Source organism: Vidua macroura, chromosome 18 (assembly GCF_024509145.1).
Source record: "Vidua macroura isolate BioBank_ID:100142 chromosome 18, ASM2450914v1, whole genome shotgun sequence".
Taxonomy (NCBI): domain Eukaryota; kingdom Metazoa; phylum Chordata; class Aves; order Passeriformes; family Viduidae; genus Vidua; species Vidua macroura.
In genome coordinates this window covers 8809961-8826046 of record NC_071588.1, presented here as the reverse complement: position 1 = coordinate 8826046, position 16086 = coordinate 8809961, and the positions used below count along the sequence as shown (strand labels likewise).

Sequence of the window (16086 nt, the reverse complement as noted above, 5' to 3'; positions counted from 1 at the left end):
TAGTGAAGACTGAACAACATTAGTAAAAAAAGCAGGTTTAAGGATAAACTGAAGCATCTACTGTTAAACCTTCAGGATAGAGACCATCAAATCAATGACTTTCTAGCATGAAGTCAGTGGCCACAGAAAGTCCAGTCTAGTTAGAAATGGATAGCAGATGCTCCTTTACAGCATACAGGGGAATGTATTAGTCAGAACCACTACCAGACTGCAGAGAACTAACACTGCATTTATGTTTTGAATGTCAAGCTCTAAAATGCACGTGACCTAAGCAATCCACTAAGCTTAGGCAAGTTTCCATGATTTCTATGGTTTACCTTTGGAGTTACTTACCTTTGGTGCAGATGCAGCTACTTTAGCAGCATCTGCATAGTTTCCTTGAGCAAACAGTGTGTTGAACTTTCTGGCAAATAACTCCTCTGCCCCCGCTAGGTTACTACGTATAGCCATTCGCAGTCCCAAGTCAGGATTCTGGAGAACATTCGTAGCATAGTTCACAATGTTGTCTTCCTCAACACATACAGAAAGCACCTGGAAAGGATAAGAGGCATATTGAGGAGTACTGTCCTTTCCACAACTACTATGAAATACAGCAACAAAATGGCTATGCAGCTCATCAGTGAAGGAGCAGATTAGGAAAAAAAAAAGTTCTTCTTCAAGTAGCTCTGTACTAGGAGCGATAAAAAACTGATTAATCAAATAGTCAGTTGCTCTCTTCCGTGACATTTGTTGCATCAAGTCACTCCCTAGGTTTGTTACATTCCATTTGAACTTTAGAAGGCTCAGAAACAGAATGCTGGATTTGTTACCTGTCCTTTTTTGTTCACACCAATAATGCCTGAGGTAGGTTCATGAGGAGCTGTGACAAAGATAGTATCAGCACTAATACGGTTCATGTAGATGCACACTCCAGACTCCAAATCATACATGTGGATATATCCATACTTGGTGATCAGATAAATTACACCATGCTTAATTCCAATCTGCCAAAAGACAGGTTTTTATTAGTCAAAACTAGTAAGATTATAACACTTAAGACAGCTGCCTTTAGCCTAGTCACAAGAAAGTACTGTAGTGACATGCCTTTGTACTGACACTAAGAACAAATATAGCTTCAGGCTTCTTCCTTTCAGACTCAAAAGCAATGAACAGCTTTGCTGGCCATTTGCAGGCATAGCTCCAGTGAATAGAGGTTGAAGGGAAATTAAAATTCATCTGCAGCAAAGAACATACTCCTCATCCTAATAAGCCAAGCAGAGGAGAAAAGTTTGGGCATAATTAGCATTCTAGTCTAGATATGTTCAGAAATACTAATGAGATAATCCCATTCTCTTCCAACAAAGGCTACCCAAAGCACCAGCAGAATCTAAACCAAGCTCATCTACTGAGTACTCCAGTTTATCTGTCAAGTCACTGAAACTGGGGAGGCTTTCAAGCTGAAAGGGTCTTGAGACATAGAAGTACTCTCCCCTTGAAACAAGTCTTTGGATGTTTTGTTAATTAAGCCTTAAGCTGAAGTATAGAGCCACATGAATCCTGCCACATATGCACCTTAGTTATGGGCATCTCTTGGTCTACTTACAAACCTGGTCTATTAGACTTGTCAGCAGTCTTATGCTCTGAGATAGTCTGATTTTATGACACATTTCTAGTCCTAGAGACATGCTAAATGAAATTTGGTCTGTGATAGCAACCAGTTCTGTTCTTTCCTAAAGAATCTCCCAATAATGCCCCAAATAGCCTTTTCTGTGCTGCTACTACAGGAGGTATGCTGATATTCTTATTCAGAACTTGGAACATTAGTAGGAAGCTGAACAGCCGAAGTGATGCTGGATACATTCTCCCTGAAGACACTCTCAAGGGGTTTCTTTGGGGTCTGTTTCATTGGTTTGGATTCTTTTTGTAGAAGTTTTGTTAGGGCTTTTTGTTTATTATTTTTTTAAATACAGGAGCAGTCTATATATTTAAGTTACTGTTTTAGTGTCCATGCTACTTCCCACAAACCTATTAACACCCCTCCCAGAACTAGGAAGAATGACAGCAAAGCACTACAGAAAACAATCTTTGCAACAGATGTCAGCTCCTTGCCAGATCATAAAGTTGTTTGGGTTTTTTTTGGGGGGGGGGGAGGGGGGGGGGCAGTGTCAAATATTTACCTGCATTGCCACAGGAAAGTCTGTCTGTGCCTCAGGTGGGAAAAACACATCAACAGCTTTCTTAACAAATGGCTGATTTCCAGTAGCTGGCTGACCTACTTCGATTATGTGCAGCTAGGAAGAAAAGGGTTCATGTCACAAGATTGCCTGCAAATACAGCCACATGAAAGAAGTTCCTTTCCTCAGCTATGCTGCTGAAGTCATCTGCCACATTTGGCCAACACAGTCTCGGGAGTTGTGCTCCACATATTCAGAATGTTAAATTTGCTGGAACCTGATAAACTAAAACCTGGGAGAAGAATAAAAAAAAGCCAAAACACCCACTCTTTTTATAAAGTGACTATTCCTATTCAAGGCATTTTGAGCCTTGTCAATTCATCTGTTTTGGAGGACAAGACTAGAAAGGCCAAGGCATTTACTGAGGTTTTATCTCAGCCCTGCACAGACTGCTCAGCAGTTGTAGCATTTTCAATGCTACTGAATTCCACATTCAGTTTGATGCAAACCTACCTATGGCACTACAGGAACACAGATGTAGACTTTACCTTGCCTCCTGCAGGACTCCTCACAGCAAAACAAAAGAGGGTAGAAGGTTTGGCATTTCCCTCTATTTTGAATTCTGCAAAAGCTGCTGCATGGCCTTCTATAGGTTGGGAGACTTTTCTATCAACCGAATACAGCTGCATTGCACCAACCACACGATTTTGCTAGAAAAAAAGGAAGGTCAGCTTTTAGAGGTAAGATTTCAAATGTTTGTAGCAAGACCCTCGGGACAGTAAACTAAAAAGCAGCAAATGCCTCTCATCCCCTCCTCTAACACTTGAGCCGAACTACAAGTCAGGCTGTTTCTACACAAAATATAGTTTTGAATTTTTTATTTACAGAAACCAAAGTTAAACTACAGTAGTTATTAAGTGAAGTGGGGCCAGGGCTCTCCTAGTTATCTTCATAATATTGCTGCCAGGGAACTTACCTGTGCTGAAATTCCTATCAGCAGCAGCCATTTTTGGTGTTCATCTGTTCTGTAATTGATGATTTGGCAGCCTGCAAGACTAGCGTGTCTATCAAACATCTTTTGGGGTTGTGATTCTCCCTCCATGCTCCAGTGGTACACTGCTGTCTCTGTCACCAAGGCAACTGTATTCACAGATATCCATTTCCAGAAGATCACTTCCTCTGCCATTGTGTGGGCTTTCATTTTACTTTTCATCTCAATGTTAAAGATCTGAAGTGTTTTCCCAGCTAGTGTGACAAAATCCAAGAAACATCACAGATCAATTACCACAGTGGCCATCCTGTAGCTTGCCCATTTACAAGCACCCAGTTTAACCCACTGTTCCAGTGGTGTTACAGACAGGGTTAGTGTCCTGTCACATCTCAGTCTCCTTTGACACTTGACTCTTAACAGAATCCCCTCTCCACCCCCAACACTTGTACCATCCCAAAACCAAAAAAAAATCTCCTTACAGACAGTCACACAGACATTCCAACAACTGACAAGCACAGACACTTCAATTTACTATAAGCTGTAGTAAAAAGACAGTCTAAGCTACACAGCTTGTGTAAACTCTTGTGCTGCCAGTTGGCAGCACTGGTATGCCAAGTTACAGATGTATAGTAGATGTCATTCAGTATAATTAATAGAAAGAGTGGCTCCAGTTTATGTCAATTTAGTAGCTGCTATAGATGACCTGGACTGAGTCAAACAGCATGAGACTTGAAACAGCTTCAGACAGCCAAAGATCACAGCTTCCATTTTGTTTTCCTGTTGGATGAACTGCACACTGAACTAGATGGGCTTTGTACAACAAGTACCTACTGAAGTCAGAAGTTCAGAAAGACTATAGGAAGGTTTGGAGCTTTAGGACCAGTTAAGATTACTTCTTCATTATTTAGGAAACTACACTGCAGGTTTAGGCTTGATTTTAGTAGTCCTTTTAAATAACCAGAAACCTTACCCTGCTAAGTAGGCCTAAAACCAATGCTAATTGAACCAAACTATAAAGAATAAGGGAATCCATTCCTCTCACGAAATCAAAGTGATGCTTTATTTTACTGCAGATGAGACAACTCAGCTCCAGGAATATTCTTTTCTGTTCACAAGACACCCACTCAGACTGCTGGAGTACTGGCTTGTAATGCCATTATTTCTATCCCCATTTCAGAAGTGTTTCCTGCTAGTAACACTTGTGACTGCCAAAGTGGGAGATGTTCACTGATAGATAAAGGCTGGGTATTCAGGAGTTACTAATCCCAAATTAATATGTATCTTGAACTGCTCTATAGCGTTTTAGCATAATTTATATATAAATCGATCATGTGAGTTTAATACAGTGTCAAGAGACAATGCAAGACTTAAGAGCTATCACATGCAGCATTTGCTGCCTGTTTTAACAGCACTGAAAACTGTCAACCTGATCAACAACATCCTAGGAGAGCTTGCTAGCTTCCCTGGGACCAAAAGCAGCCTGCTAACGAACACTGCTCTGCGCATGCACTTACTGTGTTAGACAGATGCAGTAAGCCCAGGCCTGTAAACTGATAGCTGGAAACAGCATATTTACTCTCTTGGACAATTTGTCCAGCAATGGTCTGGTGCTATCAAAAGATGGATTCTGAACTCCCACAGTGTACAGCCTCACATGCAGCCAGGAGACAAGTACTTCTGGAAGGGCTCTGGTCACCATCTAAACAACGATCCCAGAATACACATACGGAAGAACTGCTCTTAAGGACAGTCTTCTAAATAGGATACAATATGTCTTTCATAGGTTTAAGAACATAGGAGAAACTGACAAACAGCTAAAAGCTCATGCTTGTCTCTTTTCTAGATTAAATTTGACTGTTATGTCACAGCTGGAAATGGATTGTACAAGCTTCACTAGGCAGCTTAGCCCTGGATGTTGGGAGCTGCAGAAGGCACTGCTTTACAACTCCTTAAGTGTGGCAATATATATTCAAACTTCACAGCCTTAAACTGTAATTAAATTATTTAAAAAATCTGTTATTTGGATTGAGAAAGCAGGACCTGCTATACAGTCATAGTGAGAGCAAGCGTGCTTTGAGTCTTATGTCTACTTGAACACTTTATTAGGCCAAGATTCGAGACAAAAAGACTTAAGGTTTTCTGATCAAACTACCAAACTGATGAATATATTTAGACTATACAGGCGCAAGGCGCAATCAAGTAAGCAGATTTGATTTTTGAACATCAGCACAAGAACTTACATTACAGTTGACTGGAGCATGACATTTCTCCATTACACAAAGAATGGAAGCACCCTCAAATGCTACATTCTCCACTTATACCCACTGCTGAGCACTACCAGTACAGAGCAGTGCAAGAGGACCAAGAACACAAGGACAATGCATAAATCTTGGTACACCAGGAGAATGCCACATGCAATCCAGAAATGAAATTGTGCATACTGTATGTCAGTTAAAATCAAGAACTATTTCATTTCTTTTTCTGAGGGTGAGTTTCTACATTTATTGCTCAATAATCCTGGGATTACGAGCAACTCCCCATCATGGCACACTGAGTCACAATATGTAACCATTTTGACTATTAAAGCCTCACTCAATCAGCAGGGAAAAGTCTGGAGTGACAGACTGACTTAAACCATGTCTTCAGGTTAGCATGGGCATTGGTTAGGTAGCTCTATTAACCCTCTTTTCTACCCAACCTTCTGATCACTAGATTATTTACAGAAGAGATCACTAAGTTTGCAACACTTGACAACACAACTTTGCATGTCAACATAACATCATTAACTCAACCTTATTGGTTAGGAGGACAGAATTATCCACTCTGAATGGACAGAAAAACACTCCTTTTGAGCAAGTCTTAACTGGCAAGAATAAAGCTATATTCTTTGAAGCTGATGATAATCAGGTTTGAAAACTAACATACTAACTAAATGGATTATGTAGTTTCCTTTTAAGAGGTAGACAAAGCTCTGCTAGTGTAGAGAAGGCACTTTCCTTGCCAATACAAGTTTGTTTAAAGGGGTCCAAGATAAAGGACAGTAAACTCTTAACAGATCTGTTTTATTTTTTCATTATTACCTTTACCCATACCCAGGGTAAGGCAGTCCTTTGCAAGATGCATAACTATCTCAGCTGAATCACAGATTCAGCTGAAGTCAAACATTCACTTTAGTTCTCACCTGATGTCAGTATAAGACTGAGATCAAAGAAAAGAAAAAGGTTTTGCGCCAGGTCTGAGGACAGTTTCTTGGACCCCCAAGAAATTTCACCATGATTTTTCACAATAAAAAACACACTTAGGCAGAAATGAATAGCACACAGGACATGCTAGCCGGTCTCTCATAAAAATATTGCAACTTCATTTTGTCTATCAACTGTACTTCCTTCACATATACACACAAACATTAAAAGCACACTCTCCTCCTTCACTTGGTACAGTCAATAGTCAAAACAGCCAAATGGTCAGAAACAAGCCAATGGAGAACATGATCATTGCAATACCAGTTGAGGATTAAGATTCCCCCACCTGGCCATGAAGTGAACTGTCAAATGGCTACCTTAAAGTTCAGTACTTTTTATGAGATGGGACCATTCTGTACTACCAAACATACAATGTCAGGACAAAGTTCACTCACCATCTGTTTAGATAAGATGCAGGAAGAAAAGTACATAGTCAGTAACAGTTATTGAGATTAAATACCAGATGTTGGTCATTTGAGAAAAGAGCCAGACATGAATTAAAAATTACTTCTTTGAGCTCAGAGTGCTACTTAAAGGCAGTAACAACACCACAGGTAGCAGTAAGCAGAGGTCTTCTAGCTGCAAGACCTCATGATTGTCAAACTTAACATGTTTGTTGTGTTCACACTTTTGCACTTACTGGCCATCCTTATGACATTTTTGTCACTATCTAGTAAAAACTTCAGAGCTACAAGAAAGGGCCAGGACAGGGCAGAAAATATGGCTTTACACCCCTATTCATTTATACAAGTGTCCATTATGTTTACAATACCTGTTTAAAAGGAAAGTATACCAAATGCTGACCTGGTCCTCAGTGAGGCTAGGAGGCTGCAGTGCCAGGTCCAAGCATCTCACACCCACTTGGAGGCAAATCATCCAGAGATTACTGAAAGATCTACTACCAAAAATACAGCATGCAAGTTCAGGCGAGAATTCTTATCCTCATATACATTCTTCTTAGAAAGTTTACATAAAGTTTAAAAGCAGTAATAAGTAGTACAGCTAAACAGTAGTTTTCATACTGCAGTCATAAAGGGTTACTCACCTTTTAGCGCTATTACTTTAGAGGCTGGATTCATGATGGCACTTTCTGCAGAAATTGGACGTCTGATGGGTGTTGTTGGATCACTCATGTCAATTATCACTACTTGTGCCTGCTCTCCTACTTTCTCCCTTATGCAGATGAACTTGTCAGATTCCATTGTTAGGGTGCTGAATCCAATATTTGCTGGATTAATGCCCAAATTTTGGAGCTAGAAAGACAGAAGAAGAGTACTTTATTATCCTTCCCATGTTGAAGGTCTAACTCAAGCCTCTATGTCTATAATCTCCTCCAGAAGGAAATGCAAGACTGACAAGTTTCTCTGACTAGAGTGTACACTATTGAACTCTGATTTATCTTGAGTCTCTTTGTTCCACAGGTAAAGAATTCTACAATTGTCAGTATTCAGGTCCTGAAGACATTCTGAAATTGTGTTCTTGATACAAACTAAAAGGAATTTTAACTTAGGCATTTATTACTTAACCCAGTTCTAGTTATGTGGTAAGACTACACCAGCAATAGCACCACTATTCCAGTTTTAGCAAGGCTGGTAAATTTGATGTTCAAAACTTACGTGGCAGAATGACAATGTTCAGCATCAGTGGGTAGTACAGAAAGAATCAATTACCCTTATGCTCACTCCTAGCAACAGTGTAGAAGGAAGTCTACACAGCAGGTCTCAATTGGCCTACAAAGTGGATTTGTTCATCTTACTTCACAGAATACCTAATTCTTACCAGTGAAAGGTAAGAAAGATGTGTTAAAAGAAACAATCATTTAACCTCACCTTACCCAAGATGCCATGCCATTAGGCTCAACAACAAAGGCAGGGGTTGTGATGCAGGTCCCTTCCAGCAGTATGTCCAGCTCTAAAAACATAACTTGTGCTCAACCAGCACAAGTTTTTGTTGGGTGTTTTTTTTTTTTTTACAATAGTAAAAACAAAGTAGTTACTCTAAATGTAACCTGGAGTAATTTTGAGCTGCCAAACAGACTCCCTTACAAGACAGCTATGTATATATATATATATAATTTTCATCCTTATGTATTAACTTTATTTCCATTCACTCTCAATTTCAGTTAACAGGACGAGGTGGTAGTGAACAAACATCACTGCTCCACAGTAAATCAGATCTACCTATGCAGCACAGCCTGGTTTGGTACATCTGTCAGCTGCATTTTATATAACAGTAACCGTGACAAGCCTGAGCACCTGCTTTATGCCCCAAAGCAATGCTTTTCAAGCACAGGCACTGCATCAGCTTCACTGAAGCTTCTCAAAGGATTAACCTATACTGCTTTTCAGTGCACTGCAAGTGAAAAACTACTGCCCTCAAGGAGACAGGATAGAATATACCACCAGCAATCAGAGTCATTATGCTCCTTTGATACACCAGGAGCTTCACACAATAGACTAAATCCCTTGGGCAAGAAGTCCCACTATGGCATCACAAACACTGTTTTAGTGTGTTTGAGCTGGCTGATCATGGCTCGTTAGAGCTTCTGTAATGCTACTCACTAAATCATAAATTGGGTATGTAACAGAGATACCCTTAAGTGTGATGTGTCGGGACTGTGCCCAAGAATGCCTCAGGAACTGTTTGTTTTCTGTTGAGCTGACTAATGAAGAGCTATTCAGCTCAGTAATTGCTAATCTCAACAGACTCAAGTTTCAGTAATGTAATATAAACCAAATGTACGAATGCATAAAAAGACATTTACTCATTCCCGTAAGTGTTTCTCAGCAGAACTGAGAGCCATTCAGCTAACAGCTCACTTCAGGGGTAAATACTTAATACATAACTATAAACTTGAGCAGGTGCCATTCATTCCAAAAGAGAATCAAAGTTTAGGCACAAGGTCATTAGATCATGCTTGCACCCAGAGTTTTGAAAACAAATCTGCCAGGTAGATGGCTACTACAGGCTTCTGTGTCGGTAAGGAAAGAAGTCTTCGTACCAAGACAACTCATGTACCTTTCATATGTAACACACAATGTTTTAGCACACAGTAAACATGCAAGTGGTAGCTCCATCAAGTTCTGTGACCTTCAACAACAGAGGAATGTTAGGTTCTTAACTCCACTGTTCTTGCTGTCTTGCTCTACACCAGACAATGCCCACATATTGTCACAAATCACACACTCACGAATTTGACACTTAAGCACTTTGATGTTGAGTATGTTCTGAGTCCATCTGCCAACAGAGTACAGTCCATTAAGAGTCACAAGAGTAGTCAAGAGATTTAACTGCAGCACAGCTAAGTTCCTAACAAAATTTAATTAATCCAAATTCAGATATATTTGCAGAGTATTGAAGCAGAAACACAGCTTTTTCAAGGTCTCTTCTCAATTAGCGTGCTTCAGTTTGACCTACTCTTCAAGGGACAGCCCCTGGCCACTCATTTTGCAAAGTGAGAACCTTGAGGCATTTCCCTGAAATTCAGCTTTAAGCCCACCATTATTCACTTCAAAGGCTGGTCCCTGTTGAAGAAAACGTTTTGGGTATCTTCACTAAGACAAGTATGATTTTGCATCACACTCTGGTATTAAAATTTCCTGCTTTAACCCATTATAAAATCTAGCAAAAGCTTCAGAAAAGGTAATCTAAATTCTGCTCGTGTATCACTGCCATCGTTATTATTAGGGCAACCTGTCACATCTTTTAAAGGCTAAATGCCAGTATTCCCTAAAGGATGGTCATGTGAATACTGCAAGTCCCAGTCAGTGATGACAACTCTTCACAGTTTAGCAGCCTGAAAGCAATGAAGACTGTTCCTACTATTAGGGGAGTGGTAGTATCCTCCTGAGATATGTGAGGCACTGTAAGAGGCACATTCCTTACTGGCTGTACAGAAGAATATGAGCAGAATCCCTCCAGCATCAAATAAAAGATCACTTTTACCCTCGATGGGACACATCTTCCATGATGATCTGAACAAAGTTGTTCTAAAGCACCTTCCCCCACTTCCTCAAGAAAAAAATTAGTGTAACTTTATTACAGGAGGTAGCAAGCACTTAGCAATGTATCTTAAAAGGCGTCAGGTGAAAATTCTATAGGTCATTACTGAGGTTTATATATATTAACAATTTTTCAGTAAAGGAGTGAACAACAGGCCTCTCAACTACTACTAAATTTTCATTTTTTATTATGCTTCTTAGGCAAGCAGTACCCTCTCTCAAACTAAGGTTGTTTTCTTCTGAAAATAAAGATACAGCACTACACAGTCATTCCAGAGGTATTTACTATGATTTCCATTATTCCATTTACCATAATTTCACCCACACCTTACTTTTGGGTAATCCAGTTAAGCCCTACCAAGCAGCCCCATGTAGGTTACAGCAAGCCTGGCTGTAGGGGAAAGGGTAAGATTCTGTTCTACAAGTAACAGCCCGATACCTCTCCTGCCCTAACACCCATTAGCTATACAAACAGCATAGAACAATTTTCACTATCAGGCTGAATGAACCAGATAAACAAAGACTTTTGCTTCATAGGTATCTAGTACTACTACAGAGTGGATTAGATACCATAAAACCTTTAAGAATTTTATGGATATTGAGAACTTACTGACATGGTAAAGATTAAACTAAGATGTATTATTTGCCTCTCAACATGAATGAGGACACAGAGATATTCAGGATGAAAGACCATTATTAATCTGATATTTAGTCTTTCGCTGTTCTTTACCAGCATTGTACCATTTGCTAAGAAATGAAGTCAAGATGTCTTTTACACAAGAGCTCTATGAAATACTGAGCTTTCCAATGCATTCCCCTTACTGTGGAATGCAGTGATCCAGACTGAGCCAGCACAGGCCAACTCAGATACTGATACCTCTAGTCTTCAAACTAAGTCTGTTTCTCTAATGGGAAATAATTAATCCTGTCTAATACTGACACTCCAGTAATTGGGACCTACCATCAGTTAAATGCTGGAGTCAGAACTCTGGGAATTTAGTATCTCTCCAGAGTTTAGTGTAAGTATCTCATTTCAGCTTCATGCCACATAATTCTAGTATAAATGCTTGTTAGAGATGATCAACTATTTTTTCTAATGCCATTAGAAAAGAGTAAGGCTTGGACAGAGGCTGTATGCACCCAAATAAAAACTGCCTGCTAAAAGCTCTGTAAGCACACATCTTTTTAAACATAATACAAGCCAAAAATGCAGTAATAGTTTCCCATAACTCTTACTCATGTGACTACATAAAGCTCTAATCATCCCCAGTAAGGATGTGCATGTAATTGTTGGACATTCCTGCTCAACTGCTCACCCTCACCTCATCTCCTGCTATAGCTCTCATTTTGACAGCTGAGGGACACCAAGGAAATATATAAGACCTAAAACATTAAAGACCACTGGTCTGAGCTGCAGTTGCAATTAGGCTTTTCATCTCAGGTGACAGTTACTCCCTACACAAAAATCTATTTCTGTGTGTTGGTGATGAGGACTGGATCATCTATCAAATGAGTTGTCACTACCATGTGCAGGGCACTTCTGAATCCAATGAGCAAATTTAGGCTCTTCATCACTGAATAGCTGAATCAAGTCATAATATTTAGCCCTACCTTTTGAATACAAATCTAAAAAGTCACTTACAGCCTGCAAATCTCCCGAGTGCTTAAGTGCATGTGTCCAGCCAATGCAAATTTATGAAAACCATCCAGTTCAGTCATGCCTATTGCACAACAGGTAGTAATTCTTAATAAGACAAGTCAGACTACCCAAACAGAAAGTGGTTTTGTCTCAAAAATGATGGAAATCAATCTACATCCTTTATGCTTAAAATCAGGATATTTTATCTTGTCAGTGCTGCACCAAGATGTCCAGCACTTATATATTGAGAGCATGTCATGCACACAAGTTTTCTCACAGTAGCTGGCTGTGCTCAAGAGTCTGTATTAAGTTACCGAACAGCCAGCAGAACTATGTGTTTGTGCACTGAAGGGATGATAGCTCCAATCTTGGAACCGGGGCTCTTGCTTAAGCAACAGTTTTCCCCATAGACAAGCAAAGATTTTTGCTAGTGAGAAAAAAGCTCAAAGAGGCACAAAGAGAAGTTTTTAAGACAAAAGCAATGACTAAGTGAAGGAAAAGTTTAATTTTCGATCAGGAACACTTTGTACACTAGATTCCAGTAGTACTGCTTACAATCTATCTACCAGTATATTTGGTCTTTTACTGCACTTCCATTGTAAACTACAATTCCCTTGAAAGGGTTCAATCTGGTAAATAATTTATAATTCACTGCTCCAACAGAAATGCTGGAGTTAAGAACCTGATTAAATCACATTAGCTTAAGTAGTACGCATGAGTAATGCACTACAGCAGGACTTGGCATAGTTTGCACTGCTGCAGCTGGGCAGTCACCAGACAGATAAAAACTAAGTCCTTGTATTATTCCCCTCCCTTGCTATGGAACTTAAACTCCAATATCCTCTGGGGAAAAAATGAGCAAGATGAAAGTTCTTTATGAATTTGTGAAGACTCATAGTGACAGAGTTCATATCTAAAAATAACTGTTCAATTGCATTAAATGGAGCTAAACAAACAGACTGAATTCCTTCTACCACATCAAGACCTGGATATCTTTTTTTCAGTGCAACTATTCTCTATCCTTCAGCTCACACAGGACTTGAACACACAAGCTGTAACAACTTCAAATTTAATGTGCCCTATGACTGGCAGTCACTCCTCCTGCTCAGGCTTGGAGCTACTACAGAAGGATGATCAACATAAGACAAAATAAGCTGCACAAAGAATGTAAGCAGTCTGCTTGATCCCTAGCACTCCTCCAATTCTGCATGGACCAAGATCACTGTTTCACTTCACACTACCATTTATCCACTTCCAGCAAGAGAGAGTGGGAGAGAAGAGTTCAGTATTTAGCACTGCAGTTTATGTTTAGCTTCTCTGGAGAGCACTTTCTGCACGGTTCAGTCCTTCTTTTAGTAATGTACATACAACTACCTTGGGAAGACACTGAACTTAAGGGAAATAATGTTTCATCAGCAACAGGCTGAACTTGGAATTAATTATAGCACTAACTGATATTCTAATCACTCACAGTATTAATTAAAAAGGCTACAGGTAGAAACAGTACACAGATTGAACCAAGGCACAGAATGATCTTACAGCTTGGGATCACTGAAACACACATCCCAGGGTTCTCCCTGCTCCTCCATGCAGCTTTCATGCTGAGAAAAAGTAACTCAAGCACAGGTTTAGCCTTTTCAATAAGATCAAATTGCTTAAGAGCAAAAAATAGAGTATGACTTCAGTACAAAACCCTTGAAAAGCAGGTGGGCAGCCCCCCTCCCCCCCCAAACCTGAGGTAGCACAATGCTGATATGCTGATATTGGCAGCATGGCAAGACACACAACACTGGTAATCACAGAAACAGTCGTTTAACGTACAAAGCAGCACAGGACACCTCTTGCATATTAAGTGTGATGTCCTCTCATCGCTGTTGTATAGATCAAACACAATCAGAAGGATTGGTTATGCTTGCCAGTTTTATATGGTAAGAACTATACGGTCTCTAAAAAGAGTCTGACAACAAAATCACTTTGATCACAAGTTTCTTACTCAGACAGGTGTTCTGCAGCTCTTATGAACCTATTTGAGATTACTATAATCACTGCTATAGTGGACACTGGCAGGGAGGGGGTGGTAGAATTCTTCACCACGTTAAATTCTCCTAACCCATGAAAACTCAGAGGACACAGGTGTGTCTCCTCCCTTGGACAGAGAGATTAGATATTTCTGGAATTCACTCTAATTACTGGGGTTTTTTTTCTGGCTAGAGCTCCTTCTAGGGTCACCAGGACAGTTCTTCCAGTTAAGCAAAAAAAATACATACCAAAGGGAGCTGAGAAGCAGCCGTAACCATTTCTGAAGCTGAAATGCCCAGAGTTGCATGCAGTCCACACTGGGGGGTGATACCTAGTTCGTATTTTGAAATGGATGCCTGATTTGACAGAAAGGGGCGGTACAGCGACAGAAGGATGACTTGCCAAGTCCACTTCCTGTTCTCTCATTCATTTAGCAAATTCCTTTAATTCCTGCCTCAAACTGCACGTTCAGAGACTGCTGTTCTCTCACTCCATTTACAACCCTCCCTCACCACCAGGTCACAAGGAAACACACAAACCGGTTTGTCTGTGCTGCATCCATTAGGTATGGATCTTTTCCAATTCTGGCATTATGGTTTTCACAGGATATTAAGAACAGAACCATGTCATTTTGGGGGAGGATTTTTTAATATAGTTATGTTTGGAAGGAAGGACAGAGGCTGTGCAGCTTCCAAGACCAAATGGTTTCTTGCACCTCATCTCACCAATTTCCTCACAGCTGCACAAAAAGAGGTTCCCAGGAACCTTCGCGATCCAGAGGTTGATGGTCGTTTAGGGGAAAGGGAAAAACCACAATCCGCCTGCAAGATTGCGGCGTCCACCCAAGCCGAGGCGGGGGAGCGCCCGCGGTGCCCGGGGAGAGCAGCGCGGCTCCGGCGCGGCGCCGCCCCCTCCCCGGAGCGGGAGGTCCCTCAGGCGACGAGTGACTCTGCACAAATCGCTGCCGCTCCGCACGCCGCGGGGACGCAGCTCCGGGGATAGAAGGATGGACGGACGGACGGACGGATGAACAGAAGCGGCAGCCCAGAGTCCGCACCGGGGGCGGGCTCGTCCCCGCGCGCCTTCCCACGGCGCCCGGCGAAACGGCGGCCGCGCTCCAGAGGGAAGGAAGGAGGGGACTGAGAAGGTCCCCCGCGGCCTGGCCCCCTCTCCCCGCCCTAAGCGCTCCCCCGGCCCGCCTAGGCCGCGGCCCCCCCCCCGCTAGAGACGGAGTGAGGCAGAAGAGGGGGACTCCGACCCCGCGCCTTTTCTGCTGCCCCCCTGCGCTCACCTGGAAGTGCTCCTGGAAGCGAATGGGCAGTATCTGGGCCATGGCTGGGGACGAGCCCCCCGGGGCAGGGGCTGGCGGTGAAGCGGGCGGCCGCCGGTGCTCCCCTCACAGCGGCGGGAGCGGCGCAGGCGCTGAGCCCTCGCTGGGATGGCGCCCGGCGCGCCCGCCGCCCTCCTCGGCCTCAGCGCGGGGCCGCTCACTCGCCGGGATCACTCCGCACCTCAACAGCCTGCCAGGGTCTCCTCAAATAGTCCCTCCCTGCCGCGCTTCTTCCTCCGCCCATCGCCACCGCCTCTCGCCCGCCCTCACCCTCCCGCCTTCCTCTGCCCCGCTATCCCTCACTGCCGCTGAGGGCACGGGCTGGGGACGGGGTTGTGAGGAGCGGGTGGTCGCCGCGGCTGCGGCCAGAGGAGAGGGGCGGGAGGGGTTGTCAGAGTGCAGGTATCCTTCCGCTGCTGCCACACGCGCTCACATGACGCGGCCCCCGCCCCGGCTCCCTCCGGCACTGCCCCCGGCCGACCCTCAACCTGAGCCGGGGCTTCTCCTGACCCATCCTCACCCCAATCCCCGGGGCTGCCCCCTGACCCACCCGATGCCCCAGGGCTTCTCCCGACCCACCCTCCTACCAGGCCCCGGGGTCCGTCCCGGCCCACCCTCACACTGACCCCAGCGCTGTCCCCGGCCCACCCTCACACCGACCCTCAGGGCATCTCCCTTCCCTTCCCCACAGCCGCGCGGCGGTGCCGGGGC

At 42.7% G+C, this 16086-nt stretch overlaps 1 protein-coding gene across 2 annotated transcripts in view; it reads right to left on the bottom strand.

Moving 5' to 3' along the window:
• CLTCL1 (clathrin heavy chain like 1) overlaps positions 1–15529 on the bottom strand; it is a 34330-nt gene extending 18801 nt beyond the window's left edge. The window contains exons 1-7 of one of the 2 annotated variants that reach the window (XM_053993885.1): positions 15337–15529; positions 7432–7639; positions 3130–3398; positions 2702–2863; positions 2157–2270; positions 810–983; positions 334–531 (exon numbers count right to left, since the gene is read on the bottom strand). In XM_053993885.1, coding sequence (XP_053849860.1) covers positions 334–531; positions 810–983; positions 2157–2270; positions 2702–2863; positions 3130–3398; positions 7432–7639; positions 15337–15378 — 1167 coding nt within the window. In that variant the 5' untranslated portion in view covers positions 15379–15529. The remainder of the gene's footprint in view (positions 1–333; positions 532–809; positions 984–2156; positions 2271–2701; positions 2864–3129; positions 3399–7431; positions 7640–15336) is intronic. The other variant, XM_053993884.1, reaches the window with a different exon arrangement.
• Positions 15530–16086: the final 557 nt, after the last annotated feature.